This window comes from Mangifera indica, chromosome 6 (assembly GCF_011075055.1).
Source record: "Mangifera indica cultivar Alphonso chromosome 6, CATAS_Mindica_2.1, whole genome shotgun sequence".
In the NCBI taxonomy this organism is placed as follows: Eukaryota; Viridiplantae; Streptophyta; class Magnoliopsida; order Sapindales; family Anacardiaceae; genus Mangifera; species Mangifera indica.
Window position 1 is genome coordinate 4295630 of NC_058142.1, and position 27245 is coordinate 4322874.

Below are 27245 nucleotides of genomic sequence, written 5' to 3' on the forward strand. Positions count from 1 at the left end.
GGGTGTACCAAATACCAGTCATTTAAAATAAATCTATCACCCTAACAACCTCAATTTCACACCTCTAGCCCCACTTTCAAATATCCTTTCCAATTGATCCGAATCCCTAAATAAAAAAATTGGGCCTTTACAAAATTAGCTTTAATTTAATTTCAAACATGAAATAGGGCTCTAAATTCCCTTTGAGCTTTGCTTCAACAAACACATGACCTTCTCTATGAGAGAGAGTCTTTCTGGACATATTATATCCAATAAAATTTATGTATCGATTGAAGTTAATTCCCCCTTTTATACAAATCCCTCTATTACACAAATCTCTTCAATTATCCTTATTCTCAATTTAATCCTCTTAATTAACAAAAATCTTAAAACTAAAATATCCTTAGAACGCACATGACGCGTGGGTATTTCATTTCCTCTCTCCTTATTGGAATTTTATCCTCCAAGTCACATACACTCACAACAAAATTTAAGACCTCCAATATATGTAATTGTTCTCGGTTACCTTTGGTGTCACTGGTTGAAGGTTAACAATAGACAAATTACCAAATATGTTTTAATGTAATAGTAGGTGAGTATGACACCCTAAACAGTGCTACAGTCGCAATAAAGAGCGATCATTTTATAGTTGTGAATATTGAATTTATAATACATACTTTTTATTTAATGCATGTACTCCACTCTACAGCCTCAATACATAGTGACTGACAATATCTACATTATAGTTTTACACTTTAACCTTTTTTTTTTTTTTTTTTTTTAATTTCTTTGAATCTCATAAAGAGAGATATTGCCATGTTTGTAACTGAAACTTACATCATTCTATTATGATAATTAATCTAATATTTTGTTCTTTGTTTGGTCTTTTCTTGTAGAATTCAGCTTCAATTCCCTATGGAAAAAGAGAGGCACGTTATGAGAATATAGATAAGACAACTTTCCACAACTGCAAGTTAATACCATGTCAAGTTAGATTGAGTGATGATAAAGTCAAACATTTATTCAAAATTGTTATATCCGAGGCACTGTTGATTTCATTTTTGGAAATACCAAGCCGTGTATTTGGTGCTTCTACTTGCACAGAATTCATTATTTATTATTATACCTTGGGTATAGTTTGAAACATAAATTTAAAAGTTCAAAATACCAAGCAATTATTTCTTAAATATGAACCCAAAGAAAGAAAAAGACACAAAGCCTAGTCTATTAACCATATCAATTACTATAATGAATCATGTTGATTTTTTTTTTTTTTTTTGGGGCTATTGGGGGCTTCAAATTGGGATATTGATGCAGAACACTACTATAAGATTACTTTCTAGTGGAATGAGAGTCATCACAGCACAAGCTAAAATAAACGAGAGTGAAGAAAGTGGATCCGTATTTGCTCATTGCAATTAATTTAACTGAAGAAAATTTGAATTAATTGAGATTATTTCTATTAATCATGCAATAAACCATCATTAGATTGAGATATGCCTTAAATTCGTACAAGATTATATTTTTATTGATTGTTTTACAAAGTGTCAGTTAATCCCTCATACCTTGAAAAATTTTTAGTTTACTAAAACTTTAATTAACTCTTTAAATTTTATTTTTGTGTCTACCATTGTTATATTGATTTATTTTTCAATTTTTTAAATAGTTTTGTTATACATGACCATTTGCCAACCTAAAATGCCGTTTATTGAGGGAAATTGCGTGGATTTGTGTAAGAATTTGGATTGATGCGTCCTTTACACAATAAATTACAAAATGGGATAATATTATCAAGATATGAAATCAAGAAAATGATATGTCATTACTATCATAAGAAAGTTTCATTTTCCTTAATCAAGATTTAATTAAATTAAGCACTCACAAATCCTTTTGATGGCAAATCGATTAGAATCTTCTCTTGATAAATATGGTTCATAACAATTTATGAACATTTTTTTTTAATTCATGGAAAAAGGACACAAATTTAATAATAATCCAAAAATTAATTAATAATATATCAGGATAGTGTTAAATGTTGAGCTTAAGGAAGAAATCCTAACGCTAACAATGAATAAACACTGACAAAAGTGAATGATTGGAATATAAATATAATTACAATTTAATAATACAAATTATAAATGGAGGAGGTTTAAAAAAAAGAACTTCCAAAATGGTTAGAATTAAAGATAATTGAAAATATTTGGTAATATTCTCGGAAAAGAAAAAAAGTTATATATGGCCAGTAACTCATGATAAATCATACATATACAATCCAAAATTAACCAAAAAGAGTAACTTTAATTTCGATGCTACTTTGGCATTGTAATTAAACTCTAAATCTCGTAAAAATCCTAATCTAAAATAAAAAATTTCAAAATATAATATTCACAAAATAACAGTTGTATTTATGAGTGACTCATAATAAAATCATAGCTATATATCCCACAATTAACCCAAAAAAAAAAAAACCCAAAAAAAGCATGAATACCAAATATTAAAAAAAGAAAAAACTAAAAGTGTAATGTAAACAAGTGAAAGATTTTAACTCTCTATCTTCACCTTGTGATAAAAGCTTCAAATAGCTAGTTTGTTCAACTTGAATATATTAATAGCTTAAAATAAGATCTCTTTTTCTTGTAGATCTTAACATTTTCTTTTTTGGGTGCAAGACTATTGAACCAAATTTCTTATACAGGGCAGATATTGAACAGTTTTCAATTAAAAATATTTATTAATATGTAACAATTATATAAGTGTTAGCCAGAATTACCTTGTAATACCTTTCTGTCAAAACTTTCTGAAGGCATTGTAATGCCTAGCAACTAAATAACTTTCTGAAGGCATTTATAATAAATAATTATTTGGTAAGTGCACCTGAAAACCATGTGTTAGAATATATATTGTTAAGGCATTCATCAATATGTGTAAATTCAGGTTAAATTGGCCTATGGTTTTTAAGTAACGCCTCCTCAACACTCATTCTATCCTTTCTGTCAAAACTGTAACCATTTGCATGCCTTAAAACAGATAACAAAGTAAACCCACCTACTATAAACAATTGTTATACATTAATAAATTTTCTTAACTGAAAACCCATTCTATATCCGTCCTATATTAGAGAATTTTCAATAGTCTTGCACCCAAAAAAGAAATAGTTAAATATTTACAAGTAAAAGAAATGTTATTTTAAGGCATTGATGTATTCAAATAGAAAAGGCTAGTTATTTTGAAGTTTTTATCACTAGTTGTATCAAAAGATTGTATCTTGTTCACACTTTATGCGAAATGAAGATAGAGAGGTAAAACTGTTAAAATCGTAACAATTTGCATGTCATGAAATAAACAATAAAGTAAACCCTCCCTCTATAAATAATTGTTATATAATAAGAAATTTCCTTCCTTAAAAAGTTATTCTTTTTTCGGTAAGTAATTGAAAAGTTATTCAATATCTGCTATATAAGAAGATTTTTCAATAATCTTGCACCGATAAAAGAAATTGTTAAGAATTACAAGAAAATGATATTTTACTTTAAACCATTGATGTATTCAGTCGAAGACGCTAGTTATTTTGAAGTTTTTATCAACAATTGCAGCAAAGGATTGTTTGTTGTTCGCACCTTATATGAAATGAAGATAGAGGGGTAAAATTTGCTAAAACCATAACCATTTGCATATCTTGAAACAAACAAGAAAGTAAATCCACCCACCATAAATAATTGTTATATAATAATAAGTTTCCTTAATTGAAAACCCATTCAATATCCACCGTATATAAGAGATTTTATTCAATAATTTTGTACTGTAAAAGGAAATTGTTAACATTTACAAGTAAAAGAGACCTTATTTTAAGTAATTGATTGTTCAAATTGAAGAGGCTAGCTATTTTGAAGCTTTTATCAAAATTTTCAGAAAAAGATTATTTCATGTTCACATCTTCAACGAAGTGAAGATGGAGAGGATAATTCTTATTATTTATAAATATAGGACCTAAAATAATTGACCAAAACGTCAAGGAATTAAAGTCTTCCACTCAAAATTTGTCCCAGTTTAGTGTAAACAGCTTGGTTTGTAACTTAGCAGCAAAGTTCTCTCTTACGAGCAATATATATAAATATATATGATTATTTGCTTCTTCACTTGCGCGTTCACTTAACAATTTCTTTAATTCTTGCTTACGATCAATATATACATATCACAATGCATTCTTCTATTCTTGCTGCTATTCTTCTCCTTTGTCTCCTAAGTTTTACTGTTGAAAGTCGAAAACTCCACCGCACAGATAATGAATCTAGCACCAATGGCACCCAAGGAGTAGTTCTGATCGCTGGATGGCATGGTTACGAAAAGTATAGACATCAGGTATATTTATTATTTTTAAGTATTATATATATGAATAAGAATAACAAATAATAATTCATTCGATTAACCTAAATTTAATTTTGCAGGCTGATGTTCGCCATGCATACCAAATTCCGAAGAGCAGAGGATTAAAGGATGAAGCTTTGTCTGCAACAGAAGCTGATTTTAAAGTTATAACCGTCATGAAAGACGGGAGTGGCAATTTTACAACAGTGACTGATGCATTAAACGGCATCCCAATGTCAAATGCAAATAGAGTAATTATTAAAATAGGTGGAGGTTTGTATTGGGAGAAAATCACCATTGATAGGTCAAAGAAAAATATAACATTTTATGGGGACCCAAATGACATGCCGAAAATAAGTTTCAATGGGACAGCTGCTGACTATAACGGCACCCTTAATAGTGCTACAGTAGCAGTAGAGAGTGATTATTTTATGGCTGTGAATATTGAATTTGTGGTACCTACTTTTCTCTACTTTACAGTTTCACACTTACTGACAATATATGCATTCTAATGTTAGACTTTAACTTTTTTTTTTTTTTCATTTTTTTCTCTCTTTTGAATCTCTTACAGAGAACTATTATGTATGTGACTATAATTAACTTTTATCATTCTATTGTGATCATCTTAATTTTTGTTCTCTATTTGGACTTTTCTTATAGAATTCAGCTCCAATGCCGGATGGAAAAAGAGAGGGTGCACAAGCAGTTGCCATGAGAATATCGGGAGATAAAGCAACCTTCTACAATTGCAAATTTATAGGCTATCAGGATACATTATGTGATGATAAAGGCAAACATTTATTCAAGGACTGCTATATCTCTGGCACGGTTGATTTCATTTTTGGAAATGGCCAATCCATGTATTTGGTACTTCCACTTCCACACCACTCATTATTATTATTACACCTTAGGTAGTTTAAATATGTATAGCTTGAAACATAAATTTGAAAGACAAAATATCAAAAGAAAGAAAAAAACACAAAACCTAACATGTTAACCATATCAATTACTTTGATGAATCATATTGATTTATTTATTTATTTATTTTGTTCAATTGGAGACTTAAAATTGGGATGTTGATGCAGAACACTACTTTAAGATCAGTTTCAAATAAAACTGGAGTCATCACAGCACAAGCTAGAAGTAACGAGAATGAAAAAAGTGGATTTGTTTTTGTTTATTGCAATGTAACCGGCACTAATGAAACTGAACTTGGTCGCCCGTGGAAAGAGAAAGCTAGGGTGATTTTCGCTCACACATATATGGATACTGTTGTTAACAAGGAAGGATGGTCTGACGGCATGAAGGCGGGCGAACACAAGTATTCACCTCGATCGTTATTTCCCATAGTTTATAAGGATATGAATTCATAACAAATAAAGTGTTTTCTTATTTGAAAATTTTGTAGGTCTCCTTATTTTGGAGAATACAAGTGTTGGGGACCTGGAGCTAATTTAACTGGCCGAGCCAAATTCGTAAAAAATCTAACTGATGAAGAAGCACGTCCCTTTTTGAGCATGGCGTTCATTGATGGAGACAATTGGATTGTTCCACCTCCTATGGTGCCCTAAACCAAATAATCAGTAAAATCATCACTAATGTATCGATGATTGTAATAATTATTTGACAAAATTTTAAGTGCCCTAAAACTTTTGTATAACAGTAGATTTGTTTTTGAGTGACAAGAAACTTGCATAGCTATAAATTTGCTCAGTTCCTCTCCTCAGTTAAAGACAAAAACTAAGCATGCGTTATGTTTATAATTGAATGTCCGTCTTTTGCATGAAGAGAAGAACAAAATTTTATCTTTTCCTGTAAATAAGAATATATCTCGGAAATAGCCTCCGCCATGATCTTAACATTGCAGTCGTGCTAAACAGGAGAGTCTTAATGGGGGTAATCTGTCACAGTACCAATACGAATTCTTCGCTGCCCATTGTAATGACACTAAAATTTGGTGAAAACTGAAAAGAAAAGTGTAGATCGATTGAAGAAAGTTGAAGAGCAAAGAAAGAGAAACCCTAAGTATATGGAGAGAAAAGAAACGAACTGAAATAGTGAGTAACCTCTGATTTTATTAAAGAATGGCAAAAGTTACAGTGCTTGAATTACATTTGAATTTATAAACCTTTGAATCTGGTGTGGCAATCTTGGTGAAATGCAACAACCACAATTGATCCTTTTACAGAGAAAACACACTAACATTGATTCTAAGCCGTTGGATTTTACAAACTCAGTCGTTAACTAACCACTAGTTTGCTGCTGAAAGGCTTGTACCTCCTCTAAACAGGCATGAGCTCCACAGGCAAATGATTTGGAAAGTAGCAGCCCTACAACACCGAAGGAAGAAATCAATTTTATGGTAAGTTCAAATTACAATCAAGAAGAAAAAATTTGACCACCGGAATAAAATTTTTAGAATGTAAACAACAATCTTGAATCACTAAATATTGCCTTTTCGAGCATCAAGGTTATCAAGTTTATCCTTCACTATCCTTTAGACTGCAAAATAAGGGGACAATCAAGCAAATAAAACCATATAAAAATGGTTGTTAGCAAGGTTTAAGTTTAAGCCTTTGGCATGTTTATAAAATCTTAATTTAAATTATTTAAAAAACATTAGTTGTTATCATCTCAACGGGACTAACTATAGAAATAGCGTTAAATCTATTTTACTATAAAATTTTCACATAGGTGATTCATTCTACCATCTATGGTACTGTACATAAACTAATAGACGTAGTCAGACTTACATTTACAAGAATCAAGATGGCACTATTAGGCACAGCAGCTAAAGGAATGAACTCAGAGTTTGTCTTATCACTGCTTGCAACACAAAAAAGTATACTTGAGGGTAGTTGATTCTTCGAGACAAAAACTAATCACTTTCATGACAGACTTTACTTTTACTCAGTCTTTAATGATGTATTTATTCTTTGGTCAAATTGAAAAAATGATCAAAGATCAATTAATTTAACAAATAATATTTAAACATTATGGTTTTTGTTTGATATATATGTCAATTCCAACGATACCAATTATCTTCATCGTCATATTTCTAAATATTGTAAAAATATTCCACATGACTTGAGAGGGTAATAACAAATTTTCTTTACTAGATTACGATCAGTTGACGACTCCAGTGCAACATGTATTTTGGGCAGTTTAGGGCATGTTGGAGAAATGAATTTTTTCATTTACAATTAAAAAAAAAATATGAGTCTATAGTCCTGTATGTTATAGTTTTTTACCAATTTTTTTGCATATGTTAAAAAAAAAATTTTAGAATAAATGATATAAAACAGTGTTCAACCAATATTTAAACAAATTTCTAGGTCTACCCCTAAGTCTGATATTCGTAGGAATTATAAACTGATGAAATTAAAAATTATAAAAGAACTAAATAATTTTAATGATATTATTTCAATTACTTCTAATTATAATTAGAACATTGATACATTTGCATAATTGTTTAATACGTTGATTCTAATTAGAAGTTGTGTAAAAAAATTATTGTGTTTAATTCATTAGATCACTAGAATATTCTCATTCTAGCGTTATTATTTATCAAACATTAACTAATATTTTTTATGAATATAAAATTAATAATACTTTTTAATGTATAACTCTATTTTTACAATTACATTAGATAATGCAAAAAATAATAATAGAGTAGTTGAATTAATATTGCATTTAATGGAAAATTATTTCATATTAAATGTGCAAGTCTTTTTATGAATTTAACAACTTAAAATAGTTTGAACTTAATAAAATATCAAATGGCAAAATAAGAGATGTCATCCTTATCACACATGATAGAGCCCCTGAAAACAGTCACCGATCAATATTCATCACATGTATAATTTTATATAATATGGTATTTATTAATGATACTTTTAAAGAATATAGATATAGTCAAAGTTTTCAAAACCAGACCAGGATAAAAACCGTTTTTAAGTATTGGTTTCGGTCAGATTGGTTCGACCGTTTGAACTGATCGGTTGGATCGGAGTTACAGTTTAGTCATAAAATCTACATGTGTACGTTGTTGCTTTCCTTACTGCTTCTCATACAAATACTCTTTAAATTTGAGTATATAATATTGTTTTGTTTCTAACAGTATTAGAAAATAACTTATTTTCTAATCACATTATGAAGTTCACTATACAAAAGCCTTAAGCAATTCACAGAAGTTCACTGTTCACTTCACATAGTTTTAAATTTGAAACTTTCAAAAGTTTTCATAGCCTTAAGCAATTGATTCAAAGAGTTTACAAAATCTTACAAAACACCAACTTCCTGTCATTGTTTGAGAAGTCGCCAGTCACAACAACAACAACAGAAACTAGTCATCTTCAACCATCGTCTGAGCTGAGAACTCGTCGTGAAACTTGTAAATATAGTCGTGAAACTGCTACCTTGTGAGCCTACAAACCAACACTCCTCGGTGGTAGCATCGTCATCGGCTGTTGTATTTAAATCATCATCGCCAAGGAACAAGAAGTTCATCAGAGAAATTCGTCTGCTACAGCAATTGAGAATTGCGTCTGCGTGCGCTAGAAGGAACAGGGAAAAAAAAGAAAACAGTGTTTTATATGCACCCTTGAACCGGGATCTGACTGGACCGGGTTGGACCGCGGTTCAAGCAAGAACCAGCGGTTCAACCACGGTCCAATCTGATTTCAATTCCAAAACGGTTTTGCCTTCATCAACGCCCGACTACAGTGCCGGTTCACGGGCCAACCGGTTCAATCAGTCGGTCTGGTTCGATTTTTAAATCCATGGATATAATAATGTTTTTCAAGATATTTTTGGACAAATGGAGGAAAATTTTTAAAAATATTGGAAGAGGTACCTTTTTGTTTCAGCTACCATTTTATATCCTAGGGCCACATTCTTAGGAACATAACATTGTTTAAATGTTATAAATAAAAATTTATTACAACTGAGCACTAGTAAAATAGAAAATTTTCAAGATTTTTTACTTAGAATATCTAATATTTATGAACATAAATATGGAAGGATGTCACATACTTTTGAACCAAAGGCAAGTTCAGTGGTTCATCCAAATGTAAGTCACATGTATAGTTTATCTTACCCAAAGGTAAATAACATATAGGTCAAAGCTTAAATTATAGTAAATTTTATAATTTTATTAATATTGATCATTATTATAAAATTATGAATTGATATGGTGACACATTTGATATTTTAACATGGTGGAAAGCACAATAAGAAAATTATCCTAAACTTTCGGTCATGACACATGATTTACTAAAGCCTTTGATGTCTACTATAACATTAGAATCAACTTTTAGTACAAATGAATGCACGTTAAACAACAAACAATCGAACTTACACTATAACATAATAGAGGCAATCATTTGTATGAAACATTCAATGACAATTAAATTCAAATTACATAATCAAATAGTAGAGAATATATTTGAAGAATTTAGGAATTTAAATGTTGAAGATTATTAGAAATTATATAATTCAAATTTATATTTATATATTATGTAAATCAATTGATTTATATTACCTATGATTTTTTTAATAATGTAATCATGATGTTCCTCCGTCACAAATGAAAAATTATCAATAAAAATTTCAAAGTATTGTCATCGACTTTATTAATTTGAAAATAAATTTTATTTAATTTTATATGATCATTAAATTAAAAATAATATTTTATTGTTTAAGTAATGAAGAGGCCCAATAAAAATCCCTAAACTGACCCATTAAATGTTTGGCATGATAAGACCTCATAAATTGTAAGTCATGTAGTGGGCCTTAATTTTTTTACAGGCCAACCTAGCTCACAAAGCTGGTGACAATGTAGGCCTTGGCCAAGCCTACTTATAGTGTGGGTCTTGGCCAAGCCGGCACAATGGACTATGCCAAGTTAATTTGACATGACCCACAATCATGTATAATTTTATAAGTCAAAAATGAATCTTTTTTTTTTTTGAGACTTTAGTGCCCTCAGTTTTTAATATAATTAATGATTACTAATAACTTTTTTTTTGGGTAAGTATAATTAGTAAATAGTAATAACTTTCTAAAGGCATTTATGATTAATAATTTTATTTGGTAAGTGTACCTGAAAACCAAGCGTTAATAAGGCATCAAAATTAAGGCATTTGTCAATTTGCAATAAATTTACACTTATATAAGAGATTTTGTTCAATAGTCTTACAGAGAGTGTTAAAATTTACAAGTAAAAGATATCTTATTTTAAGCCATTGATATCTTCAAGTGGAAGAAGCTAACTATTTTGAAGTTTTTATCGACACTTAATCAAAAAATTACTTTTTATTCTCACCTTATGTGAAGTGAAGATGAAAAGGTAAAATATGTCACTTGTTTATATTACAACTCAACTCTTCTATTTTCTTTATTTTGGTGTTTTTGAGAATTTTTAAATTTTGTTTTGGTTAATCGTGGGTTATATATGTATGATTTTATTATGAATCACTCACAGATACAATTTCTGTTTAGAGAATATTTTTCTATTGAAACTTCTTAATTTAAATTAGGGTTTTTAGGAGATCTAGAGTTTAATTGCAATGCCAAAGTAACATAAATAAAATTAAAGTTGATTTTTTGTTTTGGTTTAATTTTGGGTTTTATATATATATGGTTTATCATGAGTCGGTGGCCATATGTTACTTGTTATATATATTCTAAAATATTTTCTATATTATTTATTATATTAATTAAAAAGAAATTATTTTTATATTATTTATTACATCATCTTGAACCAATCCCCTCCAATTAGAGTGTATTACCAAACTAACATGAATAATAAACACTATATTATTATTAAACAAGACAAAACTATAGAAAAAGAAAAAAAAAAAACCCTCAAAACAATAGTACTAGTGATAGATGCACAAATAAAATTTAGAAAGCCAAAATGAGTGAAAGTAAAAGTTAAATATAAAAAAAATAATTAAAAAATAATGAAATTTAAAGAAGTCTGTAAAGTTTTAAATATTATGATATTCTTCACAATTAATAGAGATACGCTCAATTAATAGAAGATATCTTAAAATTTTCTTCAGCATTAGAGTGTATCCCTGTGAATCCTAATAACCCTTAAGAAAAATGGATAGTTAAAGGGTAGAATCAGAGCATTTAATGATGAAATCTGAATGAAGGATACTTAAGTCTGTAAAAAAAAAAAAAAAATCCAATTAACCAATTATATAAAAATTTGTTAAATTTAAGAGGATTAGTCTTATTATTTTAAAATATAGGACCTAAAATAATTGACCAAAACGTCAGGGATATAAATTCTTCCTCTCAAAATTTCTCCCAGTTTAGTTTAAACAGCTAGATTTGTGACTTGGGAGCAAAATTTTTTCTCTCTCTCTCTACATATGTGATTATTTTTGCTACTTCACTTGCAGGTCTGTCACAATGAATTCTTCTATTCTTGCTGCAATTTTTCTCCTTTCTCTCCTGAGTTTTGCTGTTGAAAGTCAAAAACTCGATCACACAGATAGTGAATCTACCACCAATGGCACCCAATGGGCTGTTCTGATCGCTGCATCAAAGGGTTACATAAACTATAGACATCAGGTTAATTTATTAATTTTAATTATCATATAAATTAGAATAACAAATAAAAAATGATTTTGTTAGCCTAGATTTAATTTTGCAGGCTAGCGTTTGCCATGCATATCAAATTCTGAAGAGTAGAGGATTAAAGGATGAAAATATAATAGTTTTTATGTATGATGATATTATTCATGCTGAAGAGAATACAAGGCCTGGAATTATAATCAATAAACCAAATGGCACTGATGTTTACCGTGGAGTACCCAAGGTTTGTTAAATTAATTAATTAAATAATTTATTTTGTTTTTTAAGTGATTTATAATTTTTTAATGTCATTTATGTACAGGATTATACTGGTGAAAACATTAATGTCAACAATTTTCTGGCTGTTATTCTTGGAAACAGAACTGCTCTCACTGGGGGCAGTGGCAAGGTTGTAAATAGTGGCCCAAATGACCATATTTTTATATACTACACTGACCATGGTGCCCCTGGGATTCTTGGTAAACATATTTTCCATTTCTATATTTTAAAATCGTGCACGTCCGCATCAGAGAATGTCCATTTTTTTAACGTCTGCATGTGTTACAGAAATGCCTTCTGGTGTTCTTTACGCAAAAGACCTGATTGATGCATTGCAGAAGAAATATGAGGCCAAAGCGTATAAAAAAATGGTAAGTTATTAAGCTAGTAATTACTTGATAATTAAGAGTTTAATTTTGATAAACTTAATAGGTAATTTACGTCGAAGCATGTAATGCTGGGAGTATGTTCGAAGGACTTCTTCCAGAAACTTGGAATATTTATGTAATGACAGCATCAAATTCATCAGAAAGCAGCTCCGCTACGTATTGTCCTGACTATCCCCCTGCTCCAACTGATCTTGATACTTGTTTGGGTGATTTGTTCAGTGTTTCTTGGATGGAAGACAGGTTAATTTTCTTTGAATTTTTACGATTATATTTTCCCAAATGGATTTCACTCAAAACTAAAAAAATAAATGGTAGTTACACCTCTGATCACACTTTTAAAAGATGTTATACTAGCATAGTTTTAAGAGCAATATTATATATATTTATTTTAAGTATACAAATATATATATATATACATCGTGTCATTATATAATTAAGTATTATTTTATCTTTAATTCAAAATTATTTAATCACATGATGACATATTTGTATACCTAAAGTGGGTGTATATAGTTTTATTGTATTTTTTAGGCCAAAGGACTTGTTCCCACCAAAGTATGCTTCATTTCCAAGTTCTCACCCTTTAACTTTGAAATTTTCATTTACCTACTCATAGATTATTAAGCTTGTTAATTTTAAGGACAAAATTATCATTTTATATATAATATTAAAAATAAACTAAGGATTTTATCTTCTTTTTCTTCCTAAATTTTAAAAACTACAATTTTCTCCCCTAAGCCAAGTTTTAAAAAATCATATTTTTCCTCTAAAAAATGGTTAGTTTTTAGGATTTTGGGGGGAAAATGAGATAAAATTTTAAGGGATTAGGATTTCGTTAACTTTAACCATTTATGGGTGGGTAAATGAGATTTTCAAAGTTAAAGGGTGAAAACTTGGGAATGCAACATACTTTGGTGCGAATAAATCCTTTCGGCTATTTTCTATACATAATTTGGATATACAGATAATACGTCATCATATAATTGGATGTTGCTTTACCTTTAATTCAAAATCACTTAATCACATAATGATACATCATTTGTATATTAAAAATATATATGTATAATTTTACTGTTTAAAAAATCATGGATATCAAAAGAATTAATAGAGTTTTGGCGTATAAATTATTAAAATTTTGCCTAATTGTTTAGTTTCTGGAGTTAAAGTTTCTGCCTGATGTGTTGCTTTATTTAGAGTTGACTAATTTTACATATAATTTGTATGCAGTGAGACACATGATTTGCAGAAGGAAACCCTGGAGCAACAATATCGAGTGGTATTTATAGACATGAAGTTTTCTACTTTAATTTTTTGAAAGATATTTTTAAAATGACTTGATTTAATATTTATATTGTTTGATTCATTTATAAAAATAATTAAAATTACAGGTGAGAAACAGAACATTATTTAGTGATGAATCCATGAAGTCTCATGTAATGAGATATGGAAACATAGAAGGGATTCGAAATGACTCAGTCTCAACTTATTTCGGATTGAATCCACGTAACTTCATCCTCTCTGCTCAAGTCTCTTCTTCCTTAGCATCAGAAATTAAAGTTCTTGACAACCGTGATGTAGATATCAATTATCTTCAGCACAAGGTTATTTAATTTAATTACTTAAGTCTTAATTAAATTAATTAGTGAATCAATCTAGTTATGAAATTAGTATCAATTCTTTATTTATGCAGTTCAATAAAGCACTTGAGGGTTCTAATGAGAAGATTGAGGCTCAAAAGCGACTCAATAAGGAAATTTCTAAAAGACAACGAGAAGATTTTAATATTCAACAGATTTTGACAATCTTATTTGGCTATAAAAATGGACAAAATATAGTGCAATATGTTCGACCTACCGGCCAACCTCTTGTCGACAATTGGGATTGCTTCAAAATGCTTGTACGTGCACTCCTCCTAACAAAACATATATGATTGAATTTAATAAGTATCGATCTCAAATTATATTATAGTTTTTTTTGTATTTGTTAATTAGATGGGACTTTATGAAGAGCATTGTGGAAGCTTATCAACATATGGAAAGAAGTATGCAAGAGCAATGGCAAATATGTGCAATGTTGGGATCAATAAAGAGAAGATGATTATGGCATTAACCCAAGTTTGTAAAACAAGTTGATGAAATATCATTTACATCAAATACTATTTCAATAATAAATATTTGATATCTTATTCAATCTCTATTTTGCCTTCATGCTCTTGATTGCTCTTATCATGTCACGACTAACTCTTTCTATATTGCGACATAAACCCTCAATTCTAACAGGAATAAAGCCTCCCACAATCGCGTTGTAACAACACATTCTTATGTCACAACATAAGTCTCACAAATTTAGTCATATTGTGACATAACTCTTCTTTTTATTGTGGGATAACTCTTAATTGTTTTTATGGTATCGTAATAAGAATTTTCTTGAAGAGAACATGACCAACGAGTTAGCTAGAACAATTTAAATAATAACAAAGGAAGTTATCTGAGCAAAACCCTATTTATTATCTTAATACCCCCTAGTGGTATTCTTTCTTTCCATGAGAAAGGGTTTGATTGTTGTAGTTAAAGTTTCCCAAACGCATCAAATGAACTTTCCAACGGGCCAAGAAATAAGTAAATGTATCATTTGATCGCTTGTGAGTCCAGCAAACTCTTTTTTTATTTTATGCCCTAGGCCATTTACTACTGACTAATCATCTTTTTTTGTATCTTAATATAAACTCATGGCTCTTGCAAAAATAAAACCACAACAATTAAGTTGCGGTGACACATTATTGTGTCTCTTTCCTTTCAGCATGAGTCTCACAAATTTGATAATGTCGCAATATAACACATGAAACAACTACTTTGAACTTATGCACCTCTATCATTACAAGCAATTTTTCTTATGTCAACATATCATCCACACATCCTTAATATCAATCAATCGACTTATTTGGCATTACAATAGTTGTAATGTCAAATAAGTCAATCAATTAATATTAAGGAATGTTTTGATGATATGATAAGTATACAAAAAATTGCTTGTAATAATATATGTGCATAAGTTCAAAATTGTTGTTTCATGTGTTATGTTGTGACACGATTGAATTTGTGAAACTCATGTTGCAAGTCCTACAACACAAGAACGTGTTGTTACAATGCAATTGTGACGGTTTTTGTTCTATTGGAGTTGTAAGTTTATGTCGAGATATAAAGAGTTAAGTTGTGAGGATGATGGCAAAAAAAAAAAGATTGAATCAGAAATCAAATATTTATTATTGAAATTGTATTTGACGTAAATGATATTTAATCAATTTGGTTTACAAACTTGGGCTAATGTCATAATCATCTTCTCTTTATTGATCCCAGAATTGCACATATTTGCCATTGCTCTTGCATACTTCTTTCCATATGTTGACAAGCTTCCACAATGCTCTTCATAAACTCCCATCTAATTAACAAATACACAAAATTATATTATACATAATATTATATTTGGGTTTGATACCATATATGTTTGTATATATGCATTATATATGTTTTGTTAGGAGAACGAGTGTCCATACAAGCATTTTGAAGCAACCCCAATTGTCGACAAGAGGTTGGCCAACATGTCGAACATATTGCACTATATTTTGTCCATTTTTAAAACCAAACAAGATTGTCGAAATCTGTTGAATATTGAGATCTTCTCGTTGCCTTTTAAAAATTTCTTCGTTGAGTTGCTTTTGAGCCTTCGTCTTCTCATTAGAACCGTTATGTGCTTTGTTGAACTACATAAATAAAGAATTAATGATCATTTCATAACTAGGTTGATTCACTAATTAATTTAATTAAGGAATACTTAATTAAATTAATTAACCTTGTGTTGAAGATAATTGACATCGGCATCACGTTGGCAAAGAACTTTAATTTCTGATGGTAAAGAAAAAGAGGTTTGAGTAGTGAAAACAAAGTTACGTGGATTCGGTCCAAAATAAGTTGAGACTGAATCATTTTGAATCCCCATTACATTTCCATATCTCATCACTGTGAGAACCCGCGGATTTATCAGAAAATCTTGTTCTCTTTCTCACCTGTAATTTTAATTATTTTTATAAATTAATCAAATAATATAAATGTTAAGATCAAATAACAATTAAATCATTTTAAAAATATCTTTCAAAAAATTAAAATAGAAAACTTCAAGTCTGAAAATACCACTCGATATTGTTGCTCCAGCGTTTCCTTCTGCAAATCATGTTGCTCACTGCAAACAAATTATATATAAAATTAGTCAACTCTAGATAAAGCAACACATCAGGCAGAAACTTTAACTTCCTACAAATTGTAAAAGAGAAAAAAAAAAAAAAAAAGCATAATAGCCCATTTTATAAACAATAAAACTATACGTATCTATTTTGAATACATATTTTATACGTGTGATTTTGAATTAAGGAATCACTTAATAACACAGAAAAGTGTGTTACTTATTCGGAAAATATAATGGTAAAAATTGGAAGAAAATTAACCTGTCTTCCAACCAAGAAACACTGAACAAATCACCCAAACAAATTTCATATTCAGCTGGAGGAGAGGGATGCTGATGAGGACAATACGTAGCCCAGCTGTCTTCTGATGCTTTTGATGCTGTCATGACATAAATATTCCAAGTTTTTGGAAGAAGTCCTTCGAACATACTCCCAGATTCACATGAATCAACGTAAATTACCTATTAATTTTATCAAAATCAAAACACAAAATTAAACTCTTAATTATCAAGTAATTACTTGCTTAATAACTTACCATTTTTTCATATGCTTTAGCCTCATATTTCTTCTGCAATACATCTATTAGGTCTTTTGCGTAAAGAACACCAGAAGAAGGCATTCCTGCAACGCAAGCAGATGTTAAATAGATAAGACAGAGAGACTCTGATGCGGACTTTGCATGGATTTTAAAATATAGAGATGGAAAAATATTTACCAATAAATCCAGGGGCACCATGGCCAGAGTAAAACATAAAAATATGGTCATTTGGGCAACTATTTACAACCTTGCCACTGCCCCCAGTGAGAGCAGTTTTGTTTCCGAGAATAGCAGCCAGAAAATTGCCGGCAGTGACGTTTTCGCCAGTGTAATCCTGTACATAAATGATATTTATTAATTATATATAAACAACATAAGAAAACAAAATAAATAATTAAAGATTAGTTAAACAAACCTTGGGGTAAACATCAGCGCCATTCGGTTTGTTGATTAATTAACCTGGTGTCTATAGTTTCGGTAACCATTTGATCCAGCGATCAGAACCGCCCATCGGGTGCCATTGGTGCTAGATTTATTATCTTTGTGGTCGAGTTTTCGACTTTCAACAGCAAAACTCAGGAGAGAAAGGAGAAAAATTGCAGCAAGAATAGAAGAATTCATTGTGATAGACCTGCAAGTGAAGTAGCAAAAATAATCATATATATAGAGAGAGAGAAAATTTTGCTCCCAAGTCACAGATTTAACAAAGCTTTAGAAAATTGGTTGATTGGAGTATTTTTTTGTTTACAGACTTAGAAGTTAGAATATCTATTTAGAATACACAAATAAATATATACTTAATATATCAAGTGATTGATGATTTTGAATTAAATAACACTTAATTATATGATAAAATATATCAAATATGTACCTATTAGCGTACTCAAAGTAAATATTTATAACATTACTATTTCATAAATGGTGGAGGTTCGATACATAAATTATATACATAAATAATGTGTTATTACATGATTGAAAGATTTTGAATTAAAGATAAAATAATATTTAATTACATAATGACACAAAATCTGAATACTCAAATTGTGAACAAAAAAAATGCGTTCATCTAAGATTTCTCTTAAAAAATTGGAAATTTGTTAGAATTAATGAAATTGAAAAATTTGGTAATATCTTAAAAAAAAAAAAAAAGTTATACATATGGCCAGTGACTCATGATAAACTAGGGGTGACAATGGGAAGAGACGGGAAAAGGATCTCAACCCTCATCCTTATTCTCGTGGAAGATATCAATTTTCGTCTCCGATATAGAGATAAAAATGATTTTTTTATCTTTTTTTCTGTTAGTGAAGATTTTTTTTATCCTCTTTCCTATTTCTATTGAAAAATTTTCTCACTGTTGGGGTCGAAGAAAGTTGGAACCCCTAAAATAGAGTAAAAAATGTCATCTCTATGATAAACCATATATATACAACCCAAAAAAAAAAAAAAACAACTTTAATTTCATGTTACGTTGGTATTGCAATTAAATTCTAGGTCTCGTTAAAAAAAATCCAAATGTAAAATAAGAAGTTTGAAAATTTAATATTCTCTAAGTAGAAATTGTATTTGTGAGTGATTCATAATAAAATCATACATATATAACCTATAATTAATCAAACAAAACCTAGAAAATCATGAAAATACCAAATATTAACGAAAAAAGAAAAAAAAAGCCTTATAAGTGTGATTTTACCTCTCTATCTTCGCTTCACTAAAGGAGCGAACAAGAAATAATCTTTTGCTATAATTATTGATGAAACCTACAAAATCTCTTGCAAGAGTATTGAACAAAATCTCTTATATTAGTGTAAATTTCTTGTATATTGACAGATGCCTTAATTTTGATGCCTTATTAACTTGGTTTTCAGGTACACTTGCCAAATAAAATTATTAATTATAAATGCATTAATGATGATAGATAATAATGAGAATTTTCAGATTTCTTCTATAATAAAATAATGGCCAAAACACTTACTCCTCAAGTTAGATCATTGTCACACTCCCTGTACATTTAGTCTAATCGGCATTTTCCAAAGAGGAAGGTGAATGAAGGGTAATTATTTTTTAACATTTTGAATTTTGTTTAAAAAATTAAATTTATTTATTTATTGATGACCTCGGTTTATAAAAAATGTAATAACCTTATTAACAAAACTACTTATCAATAATATCCTCAAATTTTAGAAAGGAAAAATAGAAAATAAAAGAAAAGAAAATTGAAAACAAAAGCAAAGCGAGTGTCCTATACCCTAAATAATAAAAATACAAATTATTTACGTTATTGTTTAATTTACATTTTAAATATGTGTGTCACTCCAAATTTTTTAATCTAAAACATATTAAATATGTATTTTATATATTTTTTGCATTAAATACGTATTTTTTATGGTTTTTGTGTCTTTTGATTTTTATGAATTTTTTAAAATATGAAAATATCTTTTATATTTTTAATTAATTTTCATAATGTCATAACTATATAAAATAAAAACTCAATTTTTTATCATCCAAATCTTTAATATCTCTCAATAATTTTTTATAATGATTTAATCTTGATTATCTATTATATTTATTACTCAATTAGATATTTTACATTTAAATTGTTAAGTAAAAGATTTGTAAAAAAATTTAAAATTATATTTGATATTATTCGATTTTTAGAAATATTTAAACTCGTATATACATTTTTTATATCCAAATTTTATCACTGTTTTTTTATAAATATATTTTTTATTATTTACTGTATTATATTTATATAATTTTTCTATTTTTGTATTTATTAACTAGATTTTATTATCAGTGGTAGACTCAATATTTTTTTGTTGATTGAGGACCTCCAGGGCTGGATCATTTTTTACAACTTATGAAAACTTTATAAAAACCATCTAACCTTAGACCCAAAAAGGCAAATAAAGGGCTTATGTCAAAGGTCAATGTAATTTTCCAGGGAATTATCCAGAACCCGCAGTGTACGACAGAACAAAAATTATCTTAAAGTTTAGAAGAAAGCAAACAGGTACTTCCGTTAATGAACCGTTAGAAAACCGTTCTGATTTAAAATCATAAAATTAAAATAAATAAAAATAAACAGAGATAGAGTAATAATTAATTAATAACACCTTCCAAATTAAAAAAAGGTCTAAATTTTGTTTTTCTCTCTGCAAAAGGTCTGCAAATGCACCATAAACGCAACTAGAGAGAGAAAGACAAACACAGAACTTGGTAAAGCTCGAACAAGCTTCCACCATTTGCGTTTCCGAATCTTTATTGGTTATCTTCTCATTGCCTGCTGTATCTTTTTTTATTTGCGGTTTCAATCTTATTTTTCGCTTTCTAGACGTTGGAATTTTTACTTTTGTTTATAGATCGAACAAGTTTATTCATGTGATGCCACTTCATAAATCGTCTTTGTTACTGTCTTTGGTTCAAGCTACTCAATCTACGGTTTTTCGTTTTAGATCTTTGCGTTGTGTACAAAATGCAGAAATTGAGAAACTTCGAAATTACGGAACGGCGCCTCTATTTCTGATATTTATTATTTTCTTTTCTGGTGTATTTGATGATGATTTCGAATATTTTTGTTTATATTTAAGTTGGATTTGATGAAACTTTTTGCTAATTACGAATTTTGTCTGTATGTTTTGAAAGTGTTGCAAATGAAGAAACGACACTGTTTTGCTAATTCTTAGATTTGCACTATGATTAATTTGTTTGTAACTAAGATTACTAGCGTATTTTATCTGTGGATAATTTGGCAAACGAAGAACTGACGCCATTTTGTAGCTTGTTGACTTTGCTGTTTGGCTTATGTGCTTGCTGATGATTTGGAATAAACTTTTTTATGATTATGATGGCTTGATGAAAGTACTAAGTTGTAATGAGGAGCATATTTTTCAGTTATTTCAGGAAATTTTCAAGGATTGTTAAATTTTTTGCTTTGCAAAGTCTGAGGATTCATTGAAAATTGAAGGGGTTATAGGCCCCAAACAGCACAGCGAGTGAATTTATTGAACACAATGATGATGGATGATGATATGGAGAATGGTGGCTTGGGACCATTCCAAGATCAGCCAAGAACGTTTCCTAACATGCGGAGTAAACCTTATGTTCCTTTGGTAAGAACCAGGTGTTACATTTTTAATGTATTGGTCAATTATTGAAGAAGTATCTTTAATTGCATCTTGATTATTGCTTTTTTTGGGTCCATGGTGGTAGTGCATAGTACAGATATAGGTGTTTTATGGGATATATCAACCCTTGAGAAGAATGAAAAAAATATGCATAAAGATGTATATGTTAGTGTCACAGAATAAGATTGAAAATTTCAACTGAAAGTAGAGTGTAGACTGTTAGATGTGCAGCCCAATCAGTTGCTTTGAGTATTATAGAATTCTTTATCTGATTCTTTATTGTTTCTTTGTCAACAATATCTTAGTTTCTTTTCAAGAAAATGAATTTTAAGGTTTGAAGCTGAAGGTTTAGTTTAATTGATTACCTATCACCTGAGCTGAAGCTTGGCACACTGTATCAAGGAAAGATTTGTGCAAAATGTATGTTGATTTTCTTAAATCCTGGTGGTGAGATCCAAGGATTTCATGTTTGTATCACAAAACAAAAAAAGGTTCAATTACCTTTTAATTTGTTTTTGTGGTTGTGCAATACTTAATGTTAATGGAAATGGAAGTGTGTTGCATACTTATTGCTGGATTTTTTTTTGTTTATTGATCTTTTATTTTTCTCCTCATGCAGTTGTTATCAAATTGAGCTTTTTTGCAGGTTTTTCGAGTCCTTATGGGAATAAATGTCCGTGTTCTTTTTGTCCTCTGTCTATTGGGATTAGCGGTGATCTTTTACATCGGAGCAAGTACCTCTCGCATTATTGTGTTTGTCTTCTCAATTTGCATAATCACCTTCGTCTTTTCAGTGTATCTTAGTAAGTGGGTACTTGCAAAGGATGAGGGACCTCCTGAGATGGCTCAGGTACATCTGTCCCCTTTTTTTAGCCATTATGTATTTTGTGAATTTTTCAGTACTTTTTCAATTAATGTTCTGGACAATGAAGAAGTAACTTGTATAAGGGATTTTTTATAGTGATAATTTATCGTTCCTTTACATATTTCATCTATGGCATTTGAGTGTAATTCATACTAAATATAGAGCTATGTAGTGTTTATAATTGTGAAGAGTAATCATTTTCTGTGCATAACTTTTTTTTCATTGCTAGTACAGACTTGATATGATTGTATTAAAAAGTCACCAAAAAAAAGTACACACCTTCATCTATATATATCTTTAAACTATAGCATTCTAATAGAAAGTACATATTATCCTCTTTTTATATTCCTTTCTACATTTACAATTTCATATATGTATAAGCATCCCAACAAACAATATATCAGATATATACCATCTAGTGAAAGTAGAACTCACTTTCGAGATGAAATATGTAAAAGTTAGGTTGTTGAAAAATACAAATGAGTTTGACTAGAAGGGCACTTCTATCTAGTTGTTTAAAGCACGCTAACGGCGTTTGAGGGTGGAGGTTTGACCTATATATCTATTTCAGCAACATGTTCTCTTAGTCCCTTTTTGCTTTTTAGTGGTCCACTGGTTGAATTTAAAGCTGGAAAGCGGCTTTTGTCTTATCTATCTTTTTTGTTCATACAAACACCAGAAATACTGATAGTTATCAGGTGCTTGATGTTGCTAGATTTTTTTGTTTCTAATTCTTGTTTTTCTTGTTGTTATGATCTTGCAAACAATTGGCAATTGCACAAATTAATCAAAATTTTTAAGTAGGATACGATTGTCTATGATTAGAGGTAGATGTTTCGGTGAATAAAACTACACCCCTATGAGTTGATAACATGCTGGTGCAAATTTTACAGAAATTAGCAAGAAGCCCCCTGCAACTAATAGCCATTATGGTTGAGTTAATTTATGGAGGATGTTGAATGATGTAACTAAATACATTTTTTCCCTAGAAAAGAAATTCATTATTTTTTTGGATAGTTGTGCCCTTGTCTTTTTGGATCAATGGAATAAGAAATTTCCAACAAGTGGAATGTCATAATCGAAATACTCTTGGCGCTCGTACATATACTAATTCATTTTTACCAATAAATTTTTTTTTCATTTTCTAAATTCTGAGAACAAGAAATTATCCTCTGAAAATAAAAACAAGGGCACCCAAAACAAGTCTACCTTTTTCAGCTTTTCAGTTTGACTTTTCTTCCATATTGTTGTGTGTTCCATCACAATCTTCGGAGTTTTACTTTCAAAAGCATTACTCATAAATAAGTTGAATAGAGGTAGACATTTTTGTTTAAATCACATTTTGAAACTCATATGATTTCTCTTATCCTAAACTTGTTGTATTACTTTCTAGATATCAGATGCAATACGAGATGGTGCTGAAGGTTTCTTCAGGACCCAGTATGGGACTATCTCTAAAATGGCATGTTTGCTTGCTCTGGTGATCTTTAGCATTTATTTGTTTCGGAGTACAACCCCTCAGCAAGAATCTTCTGGCATTGGAAGGTGAGACATTGTCAATATAGGTTTTGAATACACACACATATATATATGTATGTATGCGTGTAGTGCCATCCTGTTGAACGAAACATTGTTCTTGGCCTACTTGCTGATGTAGGGCAACGTCTGCATATATTACTGTTGCTGCATTCCTTCTGGGGGCATTGTGTTCAGGTGTTGCAGGGTATGTTGGGATGTGGGTGTCAGTACGTGCAAATGTTCGTGTTTCCAGTGCTGCAAGACGGTCTGCAAGAGAGGCATTGCAGGTTGTTTCTGTTATAAAATATTGTCTCCAAAAGGTTTTAGATTGATATCTTTAACCTGCAAATGGTATGTACAGGTTGCAGTTCGTGCTGGCGGTTTCTCTGCCATTGTGGTTGTTGGTATGGCTGTAATTGGTATAGCCATTCTTTATTCCACATTTTATGTTTGGTTGGGGGTGGATTCGCCAGGTTCAATGAAGGTTACTGATTGTAGGTTTCAACTTTCCTTTTTATGTGAAAGTAAATAATTAAGTTTGTTATTTTAATTGTCAGCTTATTATTTTATGCTTCAGAAGCTTTATAATGCTATAAATGATGATTTAGGCTGCTTCTGAGTTGTAAGGGTTCTATATATATGATTGTAATTTATTTTTGTTTAGTTATTTTTTTTCCTTCTTGATTGGTTATCATTAGCACCAGAGATACGTCTTTTGAGTTAGCTGGAAATTCTTTTGCTTTCGCTTGTGTGAGATGATTCAAGTTGATTTGGGTAGCCTTTTCTCTATCTTTCTTTATTATTTCTTGGCGGAGTAGTTCTGGAGTGTATCCTGTTATTCAGTGGACTTTAGTTGGATTTTATCTGAACACCTTCAGCCAGAGATGTGAGACTAAGACTCAGTGCACAAATTGATCCTCGTACTGTGTCTAGAAGCGAAATTTGTTTGAGTTATTAGACTAGTTAACTTTTGTATTGCGGGGGCAGTTGTTGATTTGCTGTCGAAAATCATAATTTAAATTGGTCTGATGAGCTGACTTGAGGGTTGAGAGGTAGGCAGCGTACAGATTATGAGTTACCAAGTGCTTTTGTGTGCAACTGAAAAAGAAGTATGAACTGAGAGATATGTACTGTAAACATAATTCTTTCAATTTGGAGTAAAGTTGTTATAGTATTGTGGGATATCTTCTGCCCTTAGTGTTCTCACTATTCCTAAGCATAAGTCATTCTGCTTATTCATCCTTAATTGGGATTTGTGATGATCAAAGCAGAAACACAATTTGGTTATGAACTGCAACATTTACCTTGGAGTCATACTTGACACTGGAGAAGTTTATAATACAGTGGAGCGAGGTTCAGGAAACCTCATGTCTTTTACAGTGTCTTGATGTCATGCTTTAGGAATTATGTCTTGTTCTTCTTTGCCTGTGGATCATCTTTGTATTGATGTAAATATGAAACATGGTATATGTTTACTTGGCATAGTTTGACATTTTATCTGCAGGGTCGTGGTTTACATTGCTCTTCTTTTTCTTAAGACAATTTTTGTTAAAGTTACAACTATGCTTTTGCTTGAATAGTTTGTAGTTTTGATGATAAATGGTCATCTTCAGTCTCAATGATGAGGTGTGATTTATTGTTTGTAACTGTGCATGCACAAATGCCATCTTTTCTCCTTCATATGTTTCACTGCAGTTGTCTTTTTAATTCTAACACATCATAGTTATTTTGTTTTTAGAATTTTGTATTAAGATATTTGCAATTATGATAATTTAGTTGATTTGTTTCTTGTTCTTTTCCAGTGCCTCTTCTTCTTGTGGGATATGGTTTTGGAGCATCATTTGTTGCTCTCTTCGCTCAGTTGGGTGGCGGAATATACACAAAAGCAGCTGATGTTGGGGCAGACCTTGTTGGAAAAGTGGAGCAGGGAATACCAGAAGATGATCCTCAAAATCCTGCTGTCATTGCGGATTTGGTATATTTCTTCACATCTTTGTTAACATTAGTAATTAATCTGTTAGTTTAGCATTCGACTTCTTTTTTTTTTTTTTTCTGTTTTGTCCATATTAATATTCTGAGGATACATCCAATGTAAATGAGCTGGGAAGTATAGTTAATAAATAAGGGAAGTTAGCCGGCCACTACAAAATAATCAATCCAAACATGTTTTAGGACATAGTTGTATTTCTCAATCTAATTATGGTTTACTGCATAATTAATAGAAATACTCTCAATTAATACAGCATATATTAAAGTTTTCTTCAGTTAATTAATTCAACCACCCCCTTCGGGTTTAAATCAAAGTATATTAGAATGTATTCCTGTGAATCCTAATAATCCTTAAGTTTCACCCCTTCGGGTCTAATCCGAGCTTTTAAATTTGAAATAATATCAAAATGAAGGATATTCTAAGTCTGTAAACAGACAAAATTATTCCAATTAACAAATTTTATAAAAATTTGTGACTTGGGAGAAAATTTTCTCTCTCTCTCTCTCTCTCTCTCTCTCTATATATATGATTATTTTTGCTACTTCAGTTGCAGGTATATCACAATGAATTCTTCAATTCTTGCTGCAATTTTTCTACTTTCTCTCCTGAGTTTCGCTGTTGAAAGTCGAAAACTCGACCACAAAGATAATGAATCTAGCACCGATGGCACCCGATGGGCGGTTCTGATCGCTGGATCAAATGGTTACGAAAGCTATAGACATCAGGTAAATTTATTATTTCAAGATAACAAATAATAATTCATTTGATTAACCTAAATTTAATTTTGCAGGCTGATGTTTGCCATGCATATCAAATTCTGAAGAGTGGAGGATTAAAGGATGAAAATATAATAGTTTTTATGTATGATGATATTGCTTTTGCCAAAGAGAATCCAACCCCTGGAATTATAATCAATAAACCAAATGGCACTGATGTTTATCATGGAGTCCCCAAGGTTTGTTTAACTAATTAGTTAATTTTTCATTTTGTTTTTTAGGTGGTTTATATATAATTAATTGATATCATTAATTTACAGGATTATACTGGTGAAAACGTTAATGCCAACAATTTTCTGGCTGTTATTCTTGGAAACAAAACTGCTCTCACTGGGGGCAGTGGCAAGGTTTTAAATAGTGGCCCAAATGACCATATTTTTATATATTATGCTGACCGTGGTGCCCCTGGCCTTCTTGGTAAATACCTTTTCTATTCAAACGTTCATATAACGTCCGCAGAGAATGTCTATCTTTTTAACATCTGCATGCGCTACAGAATTGCCTTCTGATGGTATTCTTTACGCAAAAGACCTGACTGATGTATTGCAGAAGAAATATGAAGCCAAAGCATAAAAAAAAATGGTAAGTTATT

The 27245-nt window shown here is 30.3% G+C and overlaps 4 protein-coding genes and 1 pseudogene across 7 annotated transcripts in view; 4 read left to right on the forward strand and 1 right to left on the reverse strand.

Moving 5' to 3' along the window:
* Nucleotides 1-14792, forward strand: part of LOC123218822 (vacuolar-processing enzyme alpha-isozyme-like) — a 29510-nt gene extending 14718 nt beyond the window's left edge. Inside the window, exons 1-10 of one of the 2 annotated variants that reach the window (XM_044640466.1) lie at nucleotides 10565-10693; nucleotides 11760-11931; nucleotides 12014-12178; nucleotides 12257-12413; nucleotides 12502-12584; nucleotides 12646-12842; nucleotides 13830-13878; nucleotides 13991-14203; nucleotides 14293-14499; nucleotides 14594-14792. In XM_044640466.1, the coding sequence (XP_044496401.1) occupies nucleotides 10686-10693; nucleotides 11760-11931; nucleotides 12014-12178; nucleotides 12257-12413; nucleotides 12502-12584; nucleotides 12646-12842; nucleotides 13830-13878; nucleotides 13991-14203; nucleotides 14293-14499; nucleotides 14594-14734 (1392 nt within the window). In that variant the 5' untranslated portion in view covers nucleotides 10565-10685 and the 3' untranslated portion in view covers nucleotides 14735-14792. Of the gene's footprint in view, nucleotides 1-10564; nucleotides 10694-11759; nucleotides 11932-12013; nucleotides 12179-12256; nucleotides 12414-12501; nucleotides 12585-12645; nucleotides 12843-13829; nucleotides 13879-13990; nucleotides 14204-14292; nucleotides 14500-14593 lie in introns of those variants that run through there. The other variant, XM_044640467.1, reaches the window with a different exon arrangement.
* LOC123218823 (putative pectinesterase 63) lies at nucleotides 4021-7392 on the forward strand. Of its 2 annotated transcripts, XM_044640469.1 has the most exons (6): nucleotides 4021-4338; nucleotides 4425-4799; nucleotides 5005-5211; nucleotides 5430-5665; nucleotides 5753-5950; nucleotides 7312-7392. In XM_044640469.1, exons 1-5 carry the CDS (start codon nucleotides 4177-4179, stop codon nucleotides 5913-5915), a joined length of 1143 nt encoding a protein of 380 aa, XP_044496404.1. In that variant the 5' UTR covers nucleotides 4021-4176; the 3' UTR covers nucleotides 5916-5950; nucleotides 7312-7392. The 2 variants fall into 2 exon arrangements, with proteins under 2 accessions (XP_044496404.1, XP_044496403.1); XM_044640468.1 differs by lacking the exon at nucleotides 7312-7392 and having other exon boundaries at nucleotides 5753-6057.
* Nucleotides 14793-15899: 1107 nt separating the features above from the next.
* LOC123218916 lies at nucleotides 15900-17998 on the reverse strand (annotated as a pseudogene).
* A 2505-nt stretch (nucleotides 17999-20503) lies between these two features.
* Nucleotides 20504-26808, forward strand: LOC123218105 (pyrophosphate-energized membrane proton pump 2-like). 2 transcript variants are annotated; one of them, XM_044639328.1, is made up of 9 exons: nucleotides 20504-20596; nucleotides 21272-21489; nucleotides 22151-22354; nucleotides 23763-23914; nucleotides 24027-24174; nucleotides 24249-24381; nucleotides 25690-25862; nucleotides 26425-26602; nucleotides 26668-26808. In XM_044639328.1, the coding sequence occupies exons 2-8, from the start codon at nucleotides 21391-21393 to the stop codon at nucleotides 26497-26499; spliced, it is 984 nt and encodes a 327-aa protein (XP_044495263.1). In that variant the 5' UTR covers nucleotides 20504-20596; nucleotides 21272-21390; the 3' UTR covers nucleotides 26500-26602; nucleotides 26668-26808. The 2 variants fall into 2 exon arrangements, with proteins under 2 accessions (XP_044495263.1, XP_044495261.1); XM_044639326.1 differs by having other exon boundaries at nucleotides 20519-20644.
* On the forward strand, nucleotides 26737-27226 carry LOC123218917 (vacuolar-processing enzyme alpha-isozyme-like). The gene is made up of 3 exons (XM_044640571.1): nucleotides 26737-26832; nucleotides 26914-27070; nucleotides 27150-27226. Exons 1-3 carry the CDS (start codon nucleotides 26737-26739, stop codon nucleotides 27224-27226), a joined length of 330 nt encoding a protein of 109 aa, XP_044496506.1.
* The last annotated feature ends 19 nt before the right edge of the window (nucleotides 27227-27245 follow it).

What these genes read in the sequence shown, in the direction of transcription:
- LOC123218823 (XM_044640469.1), top strand. Translation starts at nt 4,177, where the DNA reads ATGCATTCTTCTATTCTTGCTGCTATTCTTCTCCTTTGTCTCCTAAGT. An exon ending in ACGAAAAGTATAGACATCAG is followed by an intron (nt 4,339 to 4,424) that starts GTATATTTATTA and finishes TTAATTTTGCAG; the next exon opens with GCTGATGTTCGCCATGCATA. An exon ending in CTGTGAATATTGAATTTGTG is followed by an intron (nt 4,800 to 5,004) that starts GTACCTACTTTT and finishes CTTTTCTTATAG; the next exon opens with AATTCAGCTCCAATGCCGGA.
- LOC123218105 (XM_044639328.1), top strand. Translation starts at nt 21,391, where the DNA reads ATGATGATGGATGATGATATGGAGAATGGTGGCTTGGGACCATTCCAA. An exon ending in GAATCTTCTGGCATTGGAAG is followed by an intron (nt 23,915 to 24,026) that starts GTGAGACATTGT and finishes TTGCTGATGTAG; the next exon opens with GGCAACGTCTGCATATATTA. An exon ending in CTGCTGTCATTGCGGATTTG is followed by an intron (nt 25,863 to 26,424) that starts GTATATTTCTTC and finishes TTGCTACTTCAG; the next exon opens with TTGCAGGTATATCACAATGA.
- LOC123218917 (XM_044640571.1), top strand. Translation starts at nt 26,737, where the DNA reads ATGTATGATGATATTGCTTTTGCCAAAGAGAATCCAACCCCTGGAATT. An exon ending in TTTATCATGGAGTCCCCAAG is followed by an intron (nt 26,833 to 26,913) that starts GTTTGTTTAACT and finishes ATTAATTTACAG; the next exon opens with GATTATACTGGTGAAAACGT. An exon ending in TGGTGCCCCTGGCCTTCTTG is followed by an intron (nt 27,071 to 27,149) that starts GTAAATACCTTT and finishes CATGCGCTACAG; the next exon opens with AATTGCCTTCTGATGGTATT.